General features: G+C 40.0%; 1 protein-coding gene across 3 annotated transcripts in view; it reads right to left on the reverse strand.

Moving 5' to 3' along the window:
- Window positions 1-22,915, reverse strand: part of RABGAP1 (RAB GTPase activating protein 1) — a 127,417-nt gene that overhangs the window by 99,933 nt on the left and 4,569 nt on the right. For 2 of the 3 annotated variants that reach the window (XM_070430718.1, XM_070430717.1), the window contains exon 2: window positions 13,925-14,124. In XM_070430718.1, coding sequence (XP_070286819.1) covers window positions 13,925-14,074 — 150 coding nt within the window. In that variant the 5' untranslated portion in view covers window positions 14,075-14,124. Of the gene's footprint in view, window positions 1-13,924; window positions 14,125-22,915 lie in introns of those variants that run through there. The other variant, XM_070430720.1, reaches the window with a different exon arrangement.

Raw genomic sequence — 22,915 nt, forward strand, 5'->3', positions numbered from 1 at the left:
GGGACCCCACAAGTCTTCTAACGGGAACAATGGGCAGTCGCAACTCATCCAGGGCTAACCCTCTGAACCTGGCTCCAAGGCTCCCTGTCCTCTGACTTCTCAGTGAGCCAAAGCAGCCAGGCCTAGTCTCTCTCTCCTATTGCTTTTTCTATCCTAGGTCCTTCCTTGTTTCATTGTCCCCAGCTTTAATAAACACTCTCAAAATGAAAACACATATATTAAAAAAGAAGAATATATTGATAGTGTGGGAGGCTATGCATATGTGGAGGCAGGCATTATATGGGAAATCTCTGTACCTCCCTCTCAATTTTACCATAAATCTAAAACAGCTCTACAAAATAGAAAGAAAAAAGAAAAAAAAAATGTGGTTTCTACTAACAATGCAATTAAAGGATACAACTGTTCCTTTTCTTTATCTGCTGTTCAATAGGTGTTCTTCCAGGTTTCTGTTTTTGGTAACAACCACATTTTATAGACTCTCCTATGCCATCTCACCTCCCCAGGATATATAAATAATCACTAATCTATTCCTACAATCCCTTCCTCAACTATCTATTGGACAGACATCTTCAGCTATATACTCCAAACTTATTGCATCAAAACTTAACTCACTGGCCCTAACCAGTTTGGCCTAGTGCAGTGATGGCGAACCTTTTGAGCTCGGCATGTCAGCATTTTGAAAAACCCTAACTTAACTCTGGTGCCGTGTCACATAAAGAAATTTTTTGATGTTTGCAACCATAGTAAAACAAAGATTAATATTTTTGATATTTATTTTATATATTTAAATGCCATTTAACAAAGAAAAATCAACCAAGAAAATGAGTTCGCATGTCACCTGTGACACACGTCATAGGTTCGCCATCACTGGCCTATTGGATAGAGTGTTGGCCTGCTGACTGAAGGGTCCTGGATTCGATTCAGGTCAAGGGCATGTACCTTGGTTGCAGGCTCAATCCCCAGTAGGGGGTGTGCAGTAGGCAGCTGATAGATGTTATCTCTCATCAATGTTTCTCTCTATTCCTCTCCCTTCTTCTCTGTAAAAATCAATAAAATATATATTTTTAAAAAAACTTAACTCACTGTCTGATTGCCCTCCTGTATCAATTTTTTTAAACAGATCAATGAATTGCACTACTATCCACTCAGTGGCCAAATGAAGGATCATGATCATCCTTGACTCCTGTCATTCCCACACTACTCACATCCTCCTGATCCTTGCTCAATTGTGCACATTTTCCTTCTCTATCTCTGCACAGCTAACACTACTTGACAGTGTCTTTCATTTTACACAAGCATACTGCAAAGGTAGTAGTTTCCATGCCTCTTTCTCTCTGCTGTGACCTTTTTTAGTGCCATTCAAGTTATAATTGCAAATTCTAGTTCTGATCTAGCATTGCCTTATTTTTTAAACCCATAATGTAAAGCTCAAATTCATATCTATATTCTACGAGTTTTTCACAACTCTGCCCAACCTACCTTTCCATCTCATATCAGTCATATCAAACTACTCAACTTTCCCAGGACACATCATAAACTTTCAAGCATCTAGACTTTGCACAGACTCTTTGCTTTCCTGAAAGCCACCCTCTTCTCCTTTGTTTTCTTTAAGACAAAGCTTAAATTCTGTTACCTCCTCCGGGTTTAACGGCTCCCTCCTTAGGGAGTGCTACCATAATATTAGCATACTAGAGGCCCGGTGCATGAAATTCGTGTACTCAGGAAGGGGGATCCCTCAGCCCAGCCTGCACCCTCTCCAATCTGGGACCCCTCGGGGGATGTCCGACTGCCGGTTGTCCCACAGGGATCGGGCCTAAACTGGCAGTCGGACATCCCTCTCACAATCCAGGACTGTGGCTCCCAACTGCTTGCCTGCCTGCCTGCCTGCCTGCCTGCCTGATTGCTCCTACCTGCTTCTGCCTGCCAGCCTGATCACCCCCTAACCACTCCCCTGCCAGCCCAATTGACACCTAACTGCTCCCCTGCTGGCCCGATCGCCCCCAACTGCCCTCCCCTGCCAGCCTGGTCGCCCCCAACTGCCCTCCCCTGCTGGCCTGGTTGCCCCTAACTGCCTCCCCTGCCGACCTGGTCACCCCCAACTGCCCTCCCCAGCCGGCCCGGTCACCCCTAACTTCCCTCCCCTGCCGACCTGGTCATCCCCAACTGCCATCCCCTGCCAGCCTGGTCGCCCACAACTGCCATCCCCTGCCAGCCATCTTGTGGCAGCCATCTTGTGTTGGGATGATGGTCAATTTACATATTACCTATTTATTAGATAGGATACATTTACTAAAGGCCTGGTACACAAAATTCATGCATGGGTAGGATCCCTAGTGGCTGCCGGCAGGGGCCTTCCTTCCCCAACTGCCAGCTGCCGGCAAGGACCTTCCTTTGTTCCGTGCTGCCCCCTAGTGGTCAGCACACGTCATAGCAAACAATCAAACTCCCGGTCGGTTGAACTCCTAAGGGGACACTTTGCATATTAGGCTTTAATATATATAAAGAAGATTCTAGCATTGCTACTTGTTTTAGAGAATATTTGTTTAGTGAGTCTCTTGAACCAGACTGATCATTAGAGAGCAGAGACTGTTTAAGTTATCTTTATATTCCCAAAGATAAGTGACTAGTGCAGAATACACCCGCAATACATGTTTACTCAACTGAATTTTATACATGCAAAAAATAGAAGCCAAAATAGTACGATTTTATCCAATTTGGATATGACTTTGGTTTACAGAAAATAAAATCTAATCTGAATGATTTTAGCTTTGTTTTAAAAACAAAAACAAATACCATCTTTTCCTATTATCTTGAGAGTGTCATTAAGGTTTAACATTTACAATAAAAAGTACAGGACCTAGCCAGTTTGGCTCAGTGGATAGAGCATCGGCCTGCAGACCAAAGGGTCCTGGGTTTGATTCCGGTCAAGGGCACATAACTTGGTTGTAGGCTCCTCAGGCCCCAGCCCTGGTCAGGGCTCATGCAGGAGGCAACCAATCAATGTGTTTCTCTCACATCAATGTTTCTCTCTGTCTTTCCCTCTCTCTTCCACTCTCCCTAAAAATCAATGCAAAAATATCCTCAAGTGAGGATTAACCAAAAAAAAAATTTTTTTAAAAATTTAAAATATATATATATATATATATATATATATATTCAAATAGCATGCTGCAATTCACAAACAATAAACTCTGAAGTCCAAAGGCTTCCAAGTTATTTAGCACAATATAAAAATAAAAAAGCAAAGCAAACATGTACAAATAATACAAATAAAGTAACATTTAGATTTGTGTTCCTCTTCTTGCTATATACATGAAGAGGAAGGGAGAGTTCTTTAGGAAACAGTCTTGAATGAGAAAAAAACAAGTATAAAGTAGCCAATTTAGTAGGTACTGTAAACACAGACATAAATATTTACAAGGACAGAGACTACATGGTGAATGATTTCTGCATAATTGTTTATAAAGCAGGTGGTAGAAAAAATACTGGAAACAAGCTAGCTTGTGGCACAACTCCAGGAGGCACCATTCACATCATGAACTATGAGAACAGCACCCTCTGGGGTTGCACAGAGTATAGCCTACACACCTGTCCTTAGTAGCCCTAATTGGGCTCCACAGTAAGACAGACCTGAGTTTGGGACATGGCTCTGACACTAACTCTGTTGGTTGTGAACAAATTAACTCTGGGAGCCATAACTGTCTCATCTCTAAAATGATGATATTCGTGTCTATCTCACAGGATTGTCATGAGGGATCAATGATACAATAATATTACCACTAGGCAGTTTATTTATTTCAGGCCCTGTGATTTTTACAGGTTACCTCATTTCTTCACAGTACCTGTCATCAGTAGGCATCCAATTAGTATCACCATTTTCAGCTATTTCTAAGTAAACTCTGATCTATGTACGGGAATTAAGGTTTAGAAAAGCAAGTAACCTTTTAAAAAAGTAGTTCTTCCACTTTCCATGATCCAGAGAAAACTAAAAACACACCTACTATTCATGTACAAAAGCAGCATTACTGGAAGAACATCTGTGTGTGTTTTTTTTGTAAACATATCAAAGATAACAACTTATGATAGAATTGGTCATTGAGAAAAAACTGCACTTATGGACCAAAGGACAAAGTGTTCCAAAGGCAATACCTAGCAGAGGCATTTCCTTTATTTTCTACTTATCACTGTATAGCTTATTTCCCTTCACTGCAACAGTACCAACGAGGCCCTCGACTTGCCAGTTACACAAAGCTACTTTGCTTTAGGCAGTTTGGAACCCGCTATCAGTGGAGATTGTATGTCCTCAAAGAAGCATGCTTAGGAAATGAAATGTGTGTTTGAGAAATCCATAGGTGATCAAAAAATTACAAACAAATTCCTGATCTATACTTCCCACTACTTGTGTCGTATTACAAGAAAATATACAGTGGGGCCTTGACTTAGGAGTGTCCCAACTAACGAGTTTTTCGAGATACGAGCCGTCTCTCAGCCAATTTTTTGCTTTGAGTTGCAAGCTAAAATTCGGGTTACGAGCCAGCTTCAGATACCCCACCGCTAGTTGGCGCAGCGAACGTCACAGTGAACGCCACAACATCAGCCCAGCATCATGTGTCTCACTCGTTCACTGTTGATTTGACATACGAGTAATTTGAGTTATGAGCTCCATCACGGAACGAATTAAACTCATAAGTCAAGGCCCCACTGTAAACCAAAATGATTCAAACTGAGTAATTTTGCTCAGCTTCAGTGTAAAAGCTAAGTCATTTCAAAACAAGTACATAAATTACAGTTTTATCAGAAAGCAAGGCACGAAATAACCAGAAGCCCAATCTGGATACTGGAAGGAATAGTTACTAATCTCAGATCCACCTCACATACTCCTTCTGGGATCTTCAATAAAACCTTAAATCTCTTTGTACCTCATTTATAAACTGTAGCTGTTTTGATTATTCATTTCTTTATCTTAACTGCATGAAGGAAGGACCAGAGAAAATACCTAAAATTACCATTAGGAATTATTAACATTAATTTAAAACAAAAAAGGGCCCTAGCCTGTTTGGCTCAGTGGAAGGAGCGTCAGCCCGAGAACTGAAGGATCACAGATTATATTTCAGTCAAGGGCATGTACCTCAGTTGAGGCTATCCCCAGTTCTGGGTGGTTTGTGGAAGGCAACCAATCAATGTGTCTCTCTCACATTGATGTTTCTCTCTGTCTCTCCCCCTCCCTACCATTCTCTCTAAGAATCAATGGAAAAATGTCCTCTAATGAGGATTAACAACAACAACAACTAAATAAATAAATAAATAAATAAATAAATAAATAAATTTTTTAAGAAAGGGCCCAGGCTGGAGTGGCTCAGTTGGAGTGTCATGGTGGGTTTAATTCCCAGTCAGGGCACATACCCAGGTTGCAGGTTTCACCTCTGGTTGGGGCGTATGCGGGAGGCAACTGACTGACTCTCACACTGATGTTCTCGCTCTCTCTCTTTCTGTTTTCCTTTCTCTCCCTCCCTCCCTTCCTCTCTCTCAGATCAATTTAAAAAAGTAAAATAAAAAGAAAAGGGGGAGGAACAGCACACCTTGTGAATTCATCCTAGAAAGTGAACTGAAGAAACACCTCATAAATGTATGGTCATTTTTGCTAAATAATGGAATTATGACTGGGTTTTACTTTTCTAATTATCTGAATTTCCTGTATTAAGCATATATTCTTTTAATTAGAGAAAACAAATGACAAAAAGGCTATTTGCACCTTGGGAGAAAAAGAAAAGCTAGTACATACAATTCTACTGTATGTGGTGGTCCTGACTCCAGACCCTTTCAAACCTTTGATCTTTCCACATGTCAACAGACTCACTTCTTTGGGAAATTATTAATCATTCTTTAAGGCTTTGCTGAACTGCTGTCTATTCTATGAAACCTTTCTTTAAGCAACAATTATGTTCCCATGTAATTCTTATATCTATATTCTAGCACTTGATGAATTTTATGACAAATTTACTTATGTGTCTTCCCCACTACCACCCTGATCCTCTAAATTCAACTGTGCATTCGGGGTTCAGTAACTTTGCTTTCTGAATAAAAGCTCAGCATTACAGAGGACAAGATCACCTAATTCTAAAACAATATCAGAAACTGAGTCAGAAGATTAGTTTAGGCAATAATAAGTGAGGAGTAATTTTTGTTATCTGCTATTTTAATAAAACTTGGCAACTTTTTTCCAACTAAAATAATGTTAACTGGATTTGTCAAAAAGAAAACTATGAAGATTAAAATGTTTTAAAAATTCTCTAACTAAACTTTCCGCCTAAGAAGTACTAGCTCATCAACGTAACTCAACCAGGATTTATAGAATATCTTTGGCTAAGAGCTAACTAAAGGTGTAAGATTCCTACACCAAAGGAGTCAAGCAGTGAAAACACAACATGTTCCAAATTTTTATGGAAAGTTCTCAGATTCTAATGTGAGTTGTCAAAATATTTGAATAAAAATAGCTTTGTTTTTTTGCCCCAGCTGGTTTGGCTCACTGGATAGAGCATTGGCCTGAGGACTGAAGATCCCAGGTTTGATTCCGGTCAAGGGCATGTGGTTGCAGGCACATCCCCAGTAGGGGGTGTGCAGGAGGCAGCTGATCGATGTTTCTCTCTCATCGATGTTTCTAACTCTCTATCCCTCTAAAAATCAATAAAATATATTTTAAAAAATATAGCTGTGTTTTTTATAACTATACCATCATATAAAGCTTTTCTTTAAAAGACATAACTAAAGCATTATCCTCTCCAAGAAGTCTTTCTTGACTCCCCACCCAACCTGAGGTAGGTTTCCATCCCCTCTACTCTACAGCACCTTTTGTTAACCTCTATCATAGCATTTATCTAACTATATTGATGTTAAAAATTAAATATGGCCACAAAATCTCTACACCTCCTTCATCACAAGGTATAGTCTATTTCCCTAAATCCATGAATCTGGATTACCTTTGCAACTTGCTTTGGCCAAAAGAATATGCTAGATGTGACACCATGTAATTTCTTAACATTAGCCTTTAAAAGGGCCTACAAATTCCACATTTGCCCTAAGACCATCATGCTGTGAAGAAGCCTAAAATGAAAGACCACATGGAAAGAGACCCAGCCACTCGAATGAAGCCCAGTCCCCAGCCAACACGCAAGTTGAATAAAGTTGTGTGAGTTTAAGGAAAAGCAGCAAAACTGCCCAGTCAATCTACCAAATCATGAGAAACAATAAATTGTTTTAAACCACTGAGTTATGAGATAGATAGTTATGAAGTAAAGATTAGGAGAAACAACTGTTAACAAGATTTTTAACAACTGTCATCTACCCTAAGCTATTAGGAACCAGGTTCAATTCATCTCTATTATCATTCAGCCTTTTTAGAGCCTTTCTTTGGCTGTGATATTCTGCAGTTTCACAGTCATTCTGCTGGAGACTTACTGCTTTTTAAAGCTGAGGATTTGTCTTTTATCACTTCTGGAAAATATTCAGCTATTATCTCAAGTATTTCCTTCACCATTCTAAAGGAAAACTTTATATATATTCTTTACAGGCAGTCCTCGGGTTACATCGGAGATCTGTTCCTACGACGAGAAGAAACTCGATTTTCCCTGTAAGTAAGTCGGAACCCACCTACATAAGCACCTACATCATTCACATGGAGTACATACATAGCAGTAATGAAGTCAAACAGTAAAAAAAAATTTAAAAGAAAGATAATTCCTGACCTTTACTTGTGGTAAATAAAAAAAAAACACAAAGCACATATGTACATACGTCGAAATGACGGAATTTTTTTTTTTTAATAAATACTGTAAATGGGGGATGGCGACGTAACCACGAAACAACGTACCTCGAGTCCGACTTAACCCGAGGACTGCCTGTATATATAAAAGCCTAAGCAACCAGATGACCGGACAAATGGCTGGTAGCTATGATGTGCACTGAACCCCAGGGGGCAGACGCTCAACAGAGGAGCACAAGTTCATGCACCAGTGGGGTCCCTTGGTGTGGCCTGCAGGGATCGGGTTGAAACGGGCAGTCCGACATCCCCTGAGGGGTCTTGGAGTGCGAGAGGGCACTCTGCAAAGTTGCTGTCGCTCGGCAGCTCCTGCGCGGGAGAGGCGTGCATTGCCACAGCTGTGCTCGCCAGACATGAGCCTGGCATCTGGCGCCCATGGGTCAGCTGAGCGGCGCTCCTGCTATGGGAGCACACTGACCACCAGGGGGCAGCTCCTGCATTGAGCATCTGCCCCCTGGTGGTCAGTGTGCATCATAGCGACCGGTCAGTCACAGGCTTTTATATACACTGAGTGGCCAGACTATTATGACCACCCCATCAGTACTTTGTTGGGCCACCTTTTGCCTTCAATACTGTGGCAATTCTTCTTGGCATTGACTCCACAAGATGTTGAAAGGTGATGCGAGGAATCTGACACCATGCCTGATGAATAGCACTGTCCAATTCTGTGAGATTTGATGGTTGTGGAACCAGCTGCCTGATGGCTCTTTTAACTTCGTCCCACAAATGCTCAATTGGATTGAGATCTGGTGATTGTGGGGGCCACCTAAGCAAGGTAAAGTCTCCCTCATGTTCTTAACCACTCTTGCACAATACGAGCACCGTGGCATGGCACATTGTCTTGTTGGAAGAAGCCATCTCCATTGGGATTCGTCATCAACATGATAGGATAAACTTGATCAGCAAAGATACTTAGGTATGTTGTGCTATTCAGACGTTGTTCCACACGAATTAAAGGGCCCAAATCATGCCAGGAAAACATGCCCCAAACCATAACACTGCCCCCACCAGCTTGAAGGGTTGTACTCATACATGTGGGGTGCATGCTTTCATGCTGTTTCTGCCAAATTCTCACTCTGCTATGATGCAACTGGAAACGTGATTCATCGGACCACATGACTTTTTTCCAATGCTCGACTGTCCAATCCTTGTGTTCCTGTGCGAATTGGAGATATTTTATCTTGGTAACTGCAGACAGCAAAGGTGTTTGAACAGGCCTTCGGCTTCCATACCCCATATGATGCAGTGTACGGCTAATTTGCCTACAAACGTCAGGTGGTCATAATAATCTGGCCATTCAGTGTATATAGATATAGATATGTTGATCCTTCTCATCCAAGTCTCTATGTCTCTTAACTGACCTTTCATACTTTATAACCTTTCAGTGATATCTTCTGGGTAATTTCCTAAGATTTACATTACAAAAATTTGATTCTCTCTTTAGCCATGTCTATTCTGCTGATTAATTCTGAATCTTTAATTTCACTGCCTCTAAGTTTCATTTGCAGAAGTTCTATTTTAAATTTGCCTGATCTTTTAAATTTTTTGATAATTTTGTTCTTTTGTAATGCTTATAAATTTTTCTTTAAATCTTTAATCATTTAAATTAGTATATCTTAAGGTTACAGCTAATCCAAGTGCCTGAATTTTGGTGAGTTTGATCCTGCTCAGATTTGCTGTCTCTTGCTTATGATAAACTGTCCTTTGTATATATTTGTAAATTTTGAAATGTGTACTAGTTTTTATCAGAGTTATCTGTGAGACTACCATGCAGCCCGGGTGGCAAGTATGTCCCTCCAGAGTAGTTCTACAATTGACTCTATCATGTGCCCCAGGAGTATTACCAACCCAGGACCATGCACGTAATGTAAATTCACATCCCAAACATACATGAAGACAAGCCTATGGGTACAAAAAGCTCAACAAGACTCTCCTCTAAACTGGCGTTCAGGCTAAGATATATAAAATTCCTTATTTTCTTCCTGTGACTGTAGGAACATTTTTTTTTTCAAATCTATCCTTTCAGTTAGGAGTAGCCCTTAAGGGTGCTTTATAATGAAATCTTAGTTCCAACTACTCTCTGTAAAACCCAAGGCGTTCTCTCTTTCCCAATGTAGCTACTTTCAAAACCAAAGTCCACTGGTTGTAAAGAACAGTGCAGCCCCAATGTCATCTCATATGTATTGTTCTAACTTTCAGTTCCCTCTTGGCTTTTGTTCCTTAGGGATTTTCTTTATTGTCTTATGAATACAGCTATTATTAAAGGGGTGTTTGTTATATTTCATCCAGCTTTCCCAAGTATTTTGTGCTGGCATTATAAGGTTTTCTAGGTCATCCTATTTTCAAAATAGGAGTTCTTATCCTCAATGCCTAAAACACTTGGTAGATTACTAGCTATCACCTGAATATTCAACAAACCACTCAATTAAAACTTTTGAGATGGAAGAGTGATAAACATATTAAATGTATTTTCTAAATTCAATGCAGTTTTAAAATCTACTAGTGGCTGAGAAAAAGTTTCAAAAAGAATAAGCATAACTGGGCAACAAACTTGCAGTAATCCTGTTATAGTTTCCTTTGATAATAGAACTCATAGTTATCTAATTTTATTACTACTTCACTTACCAGGTCTTCACACACAAAAAATGGTATATACTGTATAGGTATACTGTAATTACATGGAAATAGAGAAAACATTTTAAATTTGGAGAACATGTTGCTCAATTTAGCTGAGTAAGTATCTCTTGGCACTGAGTTGTGCCACTTTAGATTAGGGGTGACACAGGTAAAGTGAAACTAGTCCTTTGATAGTCTTCAATGAGTCTAATTTAGGATGTTTTTTGCTCCAACACTGTGCTGGAACTTCTCTGCTGAACTCCCAGACTTTCACAAAGATACTCTCATCTGTAAGTGATTACCTAAATCAGTGTTTCTTGAGAGCAGAGTGGTAGGAAACTCCTGTACTGCTATTTTGATGGCATCATCTCCCGTTAACTCTTTCTTTGGCCAGTTGAAATTTACTGTTGAGCTTCTCTAGTGAATTTTTCATTTTAGTTTTTGCTTTCCCATTCAGAATTGCAGTTAGGTGCTTTTTTGTTGTTGTTGTAATTTCTATCTCCTTAATGATATTCTCTATTTAATTTAATACTGTCACCGAACTTTCCTTTATTTCTTTAAACATGATTTATTTCAATTCATTGATGTTAATAATGGCTACTTTGAAGAGTTGGTATATTAATTCCAACATGACATTCTCACAAGCAGTATATACTGCCTTTTCTATCATGTATGGATTGTATTTTGTTTCTTTGCATTTTTCACAATTTTTGTTTGTTTGTTGGAAACTAGGTATTTTAGGTATTATATTGTATCAATTTTCAGTATTGGTCTCCCCACTCTTGGTATTTTTTATGCTTGCTTGTTAGTTTAGTGACTAGCGGGCTTATTTTAGTAAATTCTATTCCCCTGATTCCCATAGTGTTAAGCCTCTGATGTTGCTCCTTTGGGTATCAGATTAGAATTTGCATACAGTCATCCCGGGATAAGAGTGGTTTTAGCAATATGCTCTGTCTCCTCTGACCACTCCAGTAGTTGTGGCTGACTGCTGTATAGTTTTCAATAAATATAAATTGCTCCACAGAATATACCAAATTGAGGTTACTTTGAAGGGAGAGCTCCAGAAATCAGTGTTTGAGTTTTGTTCTGATCCAAGGTGGTCTCCGCCTAGCAATCCTACAGTTAAACCTGTATGTCCAATCAATCTACAAATCTCTTCCCAATTACCTTTCACTACACCTCCACTGTTTTGGGGAGTACCCCTAGGCTTTAACTTATCCACACTCTGTTGTAAATAAACTCAATTCCTTTGGAAAGAGATTAGGAACTGTTTTATGGCCCCCTTCTCACTATAGGCAAAACCTCTGAGCCACAGCTATAAGGTTGAAAGTATAGACAATGGCATGCTTCTCCTTGAGTGATACCTCACCTTCAGAAGCTGAGCACTTGGTGGTTTTGGGAGGTGGTATAATAGTCTCAAGTCCTTTTGGCTTGACTCTAGTGGTGGGGACCACTACTTTACATGCAAGGGCAATCAGGCTCCTGGTATACTCAGCAGCACTACGCCCAATGCATAGCCTCCATGCAGAGAGTTAAGGGCTGGGGCCCCCACCACTGAGTCACACCTGGCCAGCAGAAAAAAAAAAAAAAAGCTGGAGGCAGGGTGAGAAATGCTATTGTCTATAAGATAGCCCTCAGACCTGTGAGCTGAGGGGTGGGAGTGGGGTGGGGAGGAAACCCTGTTTTCTTGATTGCACCAATGTGAAATGGACTTATTACCATGATGTTTGGCTGGGATAGAGGCGGGGGGAAAAACGGGTCTTGGTTCAAATACCATAGAATTGGTTACCAAATTTTAGTAAATTTCCTTGAATAAATGTTTCTTCATCCTTTTAGAACATTTCCACAGACTTTCAGTGGTTGATTTTTAATAACTATTACCACTGCTGCTGGGGAACAGTTCCACAGAGCTTCCATGCTGTTATGCTGGAGGTGCCCAGCCAGTGAGCTTTTTAAAAATGAAAACTAGATCATGCCCCATTCAAAACTCTCCAAAAATTCCTTTCACATCTGTAACGAAGTCCAAATTTCTACTAAACGCTAAAAAGTTCTATTTAAACCAGCCCCTACCTGTCTTTGGATCTCATCTTCTACCACTTTTTATTTACTTTATTCATTCTGTTCTATCTCTGTCCTAATAAGGGGGACCCTCTTCAGGGTCTGTTTTCTATTCCCTGTGGAAAGCTCTTTTCCCTGATTTCTCCTTGATCTTCTTCCTCATTTCATTCAGGTCTCTGCTCACATGTCATTTCAAGACATTCTCTAAAATAGTACCTCCCCCTTCACTCATTATCCACATATCCTACTTTGGTTTTCTTCACAGCACTTAAATTTACTTATATTTGCTTTCTTATATGCTTAGAGTCTGTTTCCTCCAAGAAGGACACAGGGCTTTCTTTACCTATCTTATTCACCACTGTATCTCAAGTATTTAGAACTAGAGACCTGATGCACAAAATTAGTGCACGGGCACGGTCCCTAGGCCTGGCTGGCAATCGAAGCACGGGCGTCTGGCATGGAAGGGAAGGTCCCAGCTGGCCTCTGGGCCCTGGGCAGCACCTGGGCCCTGCCTGGCTCCCTTAGCACCTGGGAGCCAGGTGGCGGCCCCGCTCTCGCCACTAGTCGTCTGCAGGGTGATCAGGCCCCACTTGCACCAACCTTGGCCTAGCGCCGCCCACTCACCCACTCCACCATCCCGCCACGGTCCCACTCTCATGGGGGCCCATCGGGGCCGGCAGCACCTCCACTGCCACCCGCTGCTAGCACCGCATCACCAACACTCGCCATGTTCCACACTGCCCCCTGGTGGTGAGCGCATGTCATAGCGAGCAGTCGAACACCAGGTCGAGGGGACAATTTACATATTAAGCTTTTATTATATAGGATAGTACTTGGCACACAGTTGATAATAAGAAAGACTTGTTAAATGAAAATATGTAAACAGGAATAGAAATGTTTCTAAAGCTACTTACATTTTAAATGATGCTAACAGGTAAACTTTTTATTTATATCCATAAAGAGCAAAACAATAACAGAGTATGGGAAAAGAAGTAATAGTTGTTTGGCTGAGAAAATATAAACAAACAGAAGTGGCCAAAAGCCAGGAATTTAAAGGTCCATTTCAATAATCCTAAAATTCTTTTTTATAAATAGCATTGCTGACCTGCCACTGCCCTTACACTACATACACCAAAACAATCACTTCAAATTCAATGAGAAAGTGAAAACAAGACTAAAATTACAAATGTTTACACGACCACTAATTTTGACAGTTAGGGGTAATAGAAGTTTAGAAGTAATCAAACTAAAAATTCTTAATCAAATATAAATGTGTCACTATCACTAATTGTAAATAAAACTTTTTAGCATTAAAAAAGAAAGGATATTATTTCCATGTTCTCACTTGCACTCCATATACCTTCCCATTAAGGCCAAGTTTTGCAATGGGCTTAGCAAGGTTAAACAGAAGAAACTTAGGTTATGGAGTTTTACCTTGAGTCCTGTTTTCTCGTCATCACTCCCATTATTTGTAGATGGTGTCTCATCTCCTTGCCTGGAAACCAAGACAAAATCTTCACTATTAAGAGTGGATACTGAGTCTGAGGACACACTGATTTTTCCAACAGAAGCCTTGTCATCCATGACTCAAGAATGAAGCTCAACTCATGAATGATTAAATAGTTTTAAAATGCCTGAAAAACAAAAACCATAAAGATACTCATATAGAATGTCTACCAGATATTCATTTATGCTCTAATTCTTACAAAATACAAATGGAAAAACTATTTAAAAAACACTTCCAAAATATTTTCCCAAAACTTTCACCACTTACAGTTTAGGTTTTCTAATCTAGATAATAAGGGAATTTGATGCTATTCAGAGCCAAGATATTTCAGATTTCAAATAAATAAAACATATTCCCTCGAGAACAACTCTACCTACAGTAATTTATTTGGCACATGTTGCAACTCTATTCTTGGCCTTTAAAATTATAACAGTACTACAGTTCTGTTTTCTATCCTTTAATTTGTAAAGATGTACAAATAAATTATATTGAAGGCACTCAAGTAAATCACTAAGGTTTTCCTACCATTATTGATACTTAAATACTAACATGTGTTTTTAAGAAAGAAAATTCTACATTAACCACCAAGAGAAATAAATTAAAGTCAGGGAAATCATAAATTCTACAGTTGGGAAATACCTTATGTAGCAAGGAATCAGAAGTCCATTAAAAACTTAACCTCCCTATTTCACAGTTTCTTAGAACTCTACTCAATATGAACATTACCAATAAAAGTGTTTTAAGCCATAAATTCCCAACAAGAAGTATAAAACTGTGTCACTTATGAAAAGCCACTCAATTATTTATTGACTCCTAAAATAAAACTCAAACTCATCTACCATTTAAAAACCTGGTATACTTTGTGGCAATGTTCTCATTTGGTTGCCAAAACAGCAACAGAACAAATACAATGTTATAATATAGTCAGAAAGCTTTAACCAATTAGCGAGAGTAACTCCAGCTCTATGCTCATCTTGTACCTCTAAGTAAAGGTTCTGAGAGTCTGTTTAATCTTTCCAATTAGGAAATTCTGATTTATTCTTTGGATTTTGAATTGAACATATATTTATTGAACATATACCACATGCCTCGCACTATTTTTCCTTCAAAGGTTCACACCTAGATAACCACCTGGCAGCATGAATCACACAATCCCTAAATAATATAGCTGAAAGAAAACTTAGAAATCATAAATAATATTAAACAAATAAGGAAATGGCAACCCCAAGAAAAGATCATTTAACTAGGTATAACTAAGGCTCTAATTAAGAACTCTTTGCTGCTTTCTACTTAATTTCTTTGCTTCCAGGCAATCACAGCTCTACATTTCATAGCACAGAACCTAAATGCATGCTCCAGAATGTACTTTTTGAAAACTTTTTTTTATTGTAGTTCTGCTTCATCCAGTCAGTGAATACTTACTGAGTGTCTAGTGTCTAAAGAACAGATCAGATTCTCGCCCCAAAAGAGTTTATAGTTTAGTTGAGAATACAGGCAATTGCACAGGTTAATAGGTACTGATTTAGGGTAAAAACAAAACAAAAACAACTACTATGGGAACATGTTTGGAGAGGCGCTTAGACATGGAGCTAAGAAATGTATTAGAGTTGGTAATAATGTCTTTGCTAAGGACATATAGGGTGTACCCAAAAAATGTACACACACTTGAAGTAACAGCTGATAACTCAATTTTCATTCCTTTTCAGGTATAACTGATTTGAAAGAATGGATGAAGCCAGACTAAGCTCTGAAGAAAATGTATCCTTTAGTGCCAATAGATTTTTTATGGGGATCCATCAAAGATAAAGTTACAGTACAAAGCCAGCAACAGTCGATGAATTGAGGGTGCACAAATACGGAACGAAATGATTCTTTCTTTGATGTTTGCAATTCCATTGTTTTTCGTTATCAGCAGTGCTTGGACCAGAATGATCATCAGTTTGAAAACAGGTGTTGACAAAAAAATTAATTCATTTCTGTAGATTCTTTTAAATTTTGAAAATGAACTTTATATTAATAAACACTGACTTTATAATCAAGGTGTGTAAACATTTTTGGGGACACCCTGTATACAGACAATCCCTAAGTTATGATGGTACAACTTTATGATGGTGCAAAAGCAATACACATGATAAATTACCTGAGATACTCAATACTTTATCATAAAATAGTCTCTGTTAAATAATTTTGTCCAACTGTGGGCTAATGTAAGTGTTCTGAGCACATTTAAGGTAGGCTGGGCTAAGCTATGATGTTTGGTAGGTTAGATGTATTAAATGCATTTTTGAATTACAATATTTTAAATTATGATGGGTTCATCAGGACATAACCCCATCATAAGTCGAGAAGCATCTGAACTTCAATACCTCCACGTATCTGCACTCATAGTATACTCTTCTTCTTCTTCTTCTTTTTTTTTTAATATATTTTATTGATTTTTTACAGAGAGGAAGGGAGAGGGATAGAGAGTCAGAAACATCGATGAGAGAGAATCATCGACCAGCTGCCTCCTGCACATCTCCTACTGGGGGTGTGCCTGCAACCAACGTACATGCCCTTGACCAGAATCGAACCCGGGACCCTTCAGTCCGCAGGTCGACGCTCTATCCACTGAGCCAAACCGGTTTTGGCTAGTATACTCTTCTTAAAGTGGTTTCCTTGCTTCTGTGCTCCATCAACTGCAACTCATCATTCATGATCTAATCCTCCCTTTTCTAGTAGTCTGCCCATTATCACCCCCCAGCCAAATGAATTATTTGCCTTATTTCTGCTCCCACAGCATTTTACATTTTTTATAGTGCCTATTACACAGTATTACAATTTGCTGGTGAATGCCTAATTTAATCATTACATATCTATTTTACAGATGAGGAAATTGAGGCTTAAACATATGGCGTAACTTATTCAAGGTTATGATTGTAATGTAACTGCTTAGAGGCAAAGCCAAAATGTGAACCCAATGACCTACTTAACTTGATAAAAAAGGTGTGAGTGGTACTTGTAACTGAACTTGACATGCTTGAGACTAACTGTGCTAGTCCAGCCACTAGTCCAGAGCTCAGACTTATCTTTATTCCTTTAGTTTTCTTGAAACTCTTTCTTCGTAAAGGAACAGTATTGACTGCCTCCAGCTCTATCACTTCAAAGGTATTCCCCACACAAACTGAGCAGTCCCTCTCAAAAATCTGCCTACCCTCCTCTCACCCTCACGAACCTCTTCTTCTAAAAATCAACAACACAATTTCAAAACCAAAGAATTCTTTTCTGTTCTCATCTTACTTCTACCAGCTGAAATAAATGAAAATACTGACTATTTTCTTATTCTGAAACTCTTCTTTTTCCTTCCATTTTCTACCTCTACCTTTTCTCAGCTGTCATTTAGGTTCCTTCTCTTCTGTCCATTCATTAAATTCCATCCCGTTCCTCTTCTTTTTCCACATTTCCTCCTGGCTATCTCACTAGCTAACTTCTCTTTACTTTTGACAGGCTTACAGTGGTATAGGAAAAACACACGGAAACAAGTACTTACAATACAGTACAGTAGTCTAGTGTTTGCTATAATAGAGGTATGCAAAGGGTGTTATGAAAACACATAGGAGGGCTCTGCTACATGTCCCATGCCCATCTCAAAATCAATTCCACGTGTGCAAAGCAGACCCCCATTCATTACACAAGCATATTCTTCCTCATAAGTTTCCTATCCTGGTTAACAACTACTGATCCAAGACAGGAATGTCAAAAAATCCTTGAATCCTTTTCTCATTCTCCCTTGAAATTCTAATGGATTTTAATTTCAAAACGTATTTCCCAAACCTATTCCTTCTTTCCTATCATTCATGTCACTGATTGGTGAGTACCTCATTCTTTCAACTTCGCTACATATAAGTTCCTTTTCTAGACTCTGTAGTAACTGGTTATCAGCATCCCATAGTTGGTTAATTTCTAAAATTCAGATTTGATTGTATATCCCACCCATTCCTCAAAACCTTTGATTGCTCCTGACTCAAAACAAAAATATTCCACCCTAGCCGGTTTGGCTCAATGGACTGCAGACTGAAGGGTCTGGGGTCTGATTCTCGTCAAGGGCACATGCTAGGGCTGTGGGCTCGATCCCCAATAGAGGGCATGCAAGAGGCAGCCAATCAATGATTCCCTCTCATCATTGATATTTCTATCTCTCTCTCCCTCTCCCTTCCTCTCTGAAATCAATAAAAAATATTTTAAAAAATAATAATCATCCAAACTCCTTATGTCATTAATTCTTCAAAATCTCTGGAGCCACTCTATCATTCTAGTCTTATTTCTATCAACCCATACTAGACAACTCACTAAATTGGTCATGCATTTTTATACTTTCAAGGTTTTGCTCACGCTGTTTGCTAAGGTAGGAATGTCTTCACTTTCCCAGTTAGTCCTTCTCCCCAAACAACAATCTGGTGATACAATCAGACATTCAATCTCCCTATTTCCCTCTGCAACGTTCCTTATTTCCCTCTAGGGTTCCTAAAGCTTTCATTTGCTTTTTAATTCTACCACAGAATTATAGCATTTATCACATAGTAAAATATTCTATCTTTCCTACTGCACTGTATTGGTTGATCATTCCAGAAACACTTGCTAAATATAAACCACAAGGTAAGTGCTGGGAATACACTGAGCACACACAGTCCCTTTAAAACTACTTGTGGCCCTCGCTGGTTTGGCTCAGTGGATAGAGCATCGGCTTGTGGACTGAAGGGTCCTGGGTTCAATTCCGGTCAAGGGCACATGCCCTGGTTGAGGGCTCATTCCCCAGTAGGAAGCATGCAGGAGGCAGCCATCATTAATGTTTCTATCTCTCTCTCCCTCTCCCTTTCTCTCTGAAATCAATAAAAATATATCCTTCTTAATATATAATAAATTATATAATAAAAGGTTAACATGCAAATCAACCGATCGATGGAACAACCGGTCGCTATGACACGCACTGAACACCAGGGAGCAGACACTCAATGCAGGAGCTGCCCCCTAGTGGTCAGTGCACTCCTACAGGGGGAGCACCACTCAGCCAGAAACCCTGAGCCGGGCTCACAGCTGGCGAGTGCAGCGGTGGCAACACTAAGGACATCGAACTGCCGGCTTACAGCGGGCCTAAGTCGGCAGTCGGACATCCCCCAAGGGCTCCCGGACTGCGAGAGGGCACAGCCTGGGCTGAGGGAACCTTCCCCCCTGCCCCCCAGTGCACGAATTTCGTGCACAGGGCCTCTAGTTTAAAAATAAAACTACTTGAGGACAGGGAACTTAGATTTTATTCATATTATCTTCATATCCTATTTTTGCCTACTGTCAGTACTCAATAAATTTGATTGGTTGAATAATACTTTTCATCTGTGTTTAACTGATAGGGTCTAAGTAATGTGAGGACAAATGACAAATATGCTATACTACATACACATGATTAGGATGTGAATATGAATGATGACTGGAATGAAGAGACTCAAAAAGGGCTACCCGGAGTGTGGCTGAGTCTTTGGCAAGTTGCCAACTTTCACAGCCAAAACAAGTTAAACAACACTGAGTCACAAAACATATCTTGGATTCCCTTTGGACCAAAATACTCTCTTATCACTTCCCTCTCAACGCCCATCATTTTTGTTGGTCAACCAGTGAGCAAATGAGTGCAGTTTTAGGGAATCTTAAGGGGAATATTTAAATCACCTTGCTAAACCTAAAGAGTTCCAATTTTATACCCAACACTAGAGGCCTGTTGCACAAAGAGATTCATGCAATAGGCCTTCCCTTCCCCTGGCTGCCGGCACCGGTTTTCCTCTGGCAGGGACCCAGGCCTTCACTCCGGCCCGGAGCCTTCCGTCTTCACTGCTCCACCCTTTGCACCTATGTATGCAAATTAACCGCCATCTTTGTTGGGTTAATTTGCATACTCTCCTGATTGGTTGGTGAGCGTAGCAGAGAGACGGTCAATTTACATGTTTGTCTATTATTAGGTAAGATGGTACTAAGAAGCTTTACATGCATTAATGCTAATCTTTATACTAACCTTGCCAAATAGGTATTAACTTCATATGACAGACAAACTGGAACTAGACTGGTTCAATAACTTAAGTTCATAGAGAAAATTATGAAACTTGATCCAAAACCTGGTATCTAGGTACCACTGATCTTTTCTGAAATGCAGCTCTCCTCTGTGGTGTTCCTGTCTCGATTATCTCCCCATTCCAATCCATCCTCTTATGCTGCTCCTAGTTGCATCCTTCTAAAACACAGATCTGATAAGATTACTCTCTGCTCAGAAAAAGAACAAGATAGGAAATAGCAAAGGAATCAAATTTCAAAGATGCTATAGCAGGCCAATTCCTGTGGGTTTGTAGTCCTTTAAAACTAATCAAGCAGACTGCAAGAGAAGATATGGTATTTTTTAAATTGCACCATGTTAATCTCAGCCTTTTTCTTTTTTTTCTGGCTCTGAAGTTTGTTTCCCTGCAATAGTTTTCACATAAATTTCTTACAGCCTATCCCTGGGAAGGGTGGGAAAATCTAACAAAACTCAACTGAAAATCATCCCTTCTTATCCTATCTAATAATAGACAAATATGGTAATTGACCATACCTTCACTATGCCTCCCATTGGCTAATCAGCAAGATATGCAAATCAACCCAACCAAGATGGCGGCTGGCAGCCACGCAGCTGAAGCGAGCAGGAGGCTTGCTTGCTGCAGTGATGGAGGAAGCCAAGGTTCCCCGCCTGCCGCGCCCAGCTCTGAGCTCCGAAAGCAACAAAGTTTCAATTATAGAAGCTAAACAAACCCCAGATACCTGCTTTCAGCAGGCCGTGGCCTCAGAGCTGGAGCGAGTAGGAGCTGGCTCTCAGATCCAGTGACGGCAACAAAGTTTCAATTATAGAAGGTAAATAAATCCCAGAACAAAAAAAAAGGAAGAAAAAAAGGAGAGGCTGGGAGCTTCAGTTGCCGGCCAGCCTGAAAACGGCCCTCAGCCCCTCACCCAGACTGGCCAGGCACCCCAGTGGGGACCCCCATCCTAAAGGGGGTGTGACCAGCTGCAAACAGCCATCAGCCCCTCACCCAGGCTGGCCAGGCACCCAAGCGGGACCCCTACCCTGATCCGGGACACCCTTCAGGGCAAACCAGCCGGCCCCCACCCGTGCACCAGGCCTCTATCCTATATAGTAAAAGGGTAATATGCAAACTGACCCTAACAGCAGAAAGACTGGGAATGACTGGTCACTGTGACACACACTGACCACCAGGGGGCAGACGCTCAATGCAGGAGCTGCCACCTGATGGTCAGTGCGCTCCCACATGGGGGAGCTCTGCTCAGCCACACACCAGGCTGATGGCTGCCAGTACAGCTGTGGTGGTGGGAGCTTCTCCTGCCTCCTCAGCAGCACTAAGGATGTCCGACTGCAGCTTAGGTTTGCTCCCTGCTGGCAAGTGGACATCCCCCGAGGGCTGCCAGGCTGCCAGAGGGATGTCTGATTGCCAGCTTAGGCCCAATCCCCTGGGATGCAGGCCTAAGCCAGCAGGTGGTCATCCCCCGAAGTGTCCCAGACTGCAAGAGGGCACAGGCCGAGCTGAGGGACCCCCGCTCCCCCCGACCGAGTGCACAAATTTTATAAAAATAAATTCCTTTCCATCACCACACTAACTGCTAAACAATAGATGTGTGTCTTCATTTAAGTCTGACTCTGAATTTGAGGGCTAAAGTAATTCTTTGAGAACCATATTAATGTAAGCTTTCTGAATAATTTTAGCTTAGCTTATAAAAGCAAAAACAAAAGGAAAAAAAACTTACTAATTTTGGGCCTACAGCCCTTAGGCAAGTTAAACCACTTTATCTAAGTCAGTCAGGCAAAATTTAACCTATAATGCCTGTGACAATTTACTTCCTTAAACTATGGAGTTACTCTTTTAGTTCAATTCCAGATGAACTAAAAAAAATAAACACCTTAGGAATATAGGAATTTGTAAGACAAAAGTATTATCTTAAGTTTTTTAATTTTTAAAATATTTTTAAAATTTTAATCTTCTAAAATTGTGCTTAAATATCCATAACATCATAATCTTTACCATTTTAGCCATATTTAAATGTACAGTTCTGTGGCATTAAGTACATTTACATCATTGTGCAACCATCTCCACCATCCATTGCTATAACTTTTTCATCTTCTTCAGCTGAAATAACACCTACTAAACAGTAACACTCACTAAACAATAACTCCCATTCCCACAGACAACCAATACTCTACTTTCTATCTTTATGAATTTTACTACTCCAGGGACCTCATATAAGTAGTGGAATCATACCAATATTTGTCTTTTTATGGCTGGCTTATATCATTTCAAAGTTCATCTATGTTGTAGCCTGTGTCAGAATTTCCTTTCTTTTTAAGGTTCAATAACATCCCAATGTATGTATATGCCACGTTTTGTTTATCCATTCATTGGTCAATAAAAGTTTTTAAAGACTGGTGTAACTTAATAGAATAAAACTCACAAAATCAGTAAAGTGCCTAAAGAAGACAGCCAATGTTTTCAGAGTTATTTCTCACTTTCTCATGAATAATCAAGCTTCATTAAGACTTTTAAAAGTCAACAGTCTGGTTTTAAAAAAAACAACAACTGAGAGTTGAACTTCTTAGTCCTTTTTGATATACAATACATGATATTACAGCTTCAGTTTTCTCATATGTAAATGAGGGGACTGAACCCTTTCTATTATTTCGTGAATGAGAGTATCCAGGAAAGGAGCAGGGATGCCAGGTGCTTTCAAGTCCTAATCCTTGATGGAAGCATTAGTTCCATTTTTACAAGTGAAGAAACTGAGTCTCAGAGTCATTAAGTAGGTTACCTTTAGTTATATAATATACTCAGTAAGTGGCAGACTTGGGAAATCTAAATCAT

Source organism: Myotis yumanensis, unplaced genomic scaffold (genome assembly GCF_028538775.1).
Source record: "Myotis yumanensis isolate MYYU_CA2020_CCGP unplaced genomic scaffold, mMyoYum1.0.hap1 SCAF_12, whole genome shotgun sequence".
Taxonomy (NCBI): Eukaryota; Metazoa; Chordata; class Mammalia; order Chiroptera; family Vespertilionidae; genus Myotis; species Myotis yumanensis.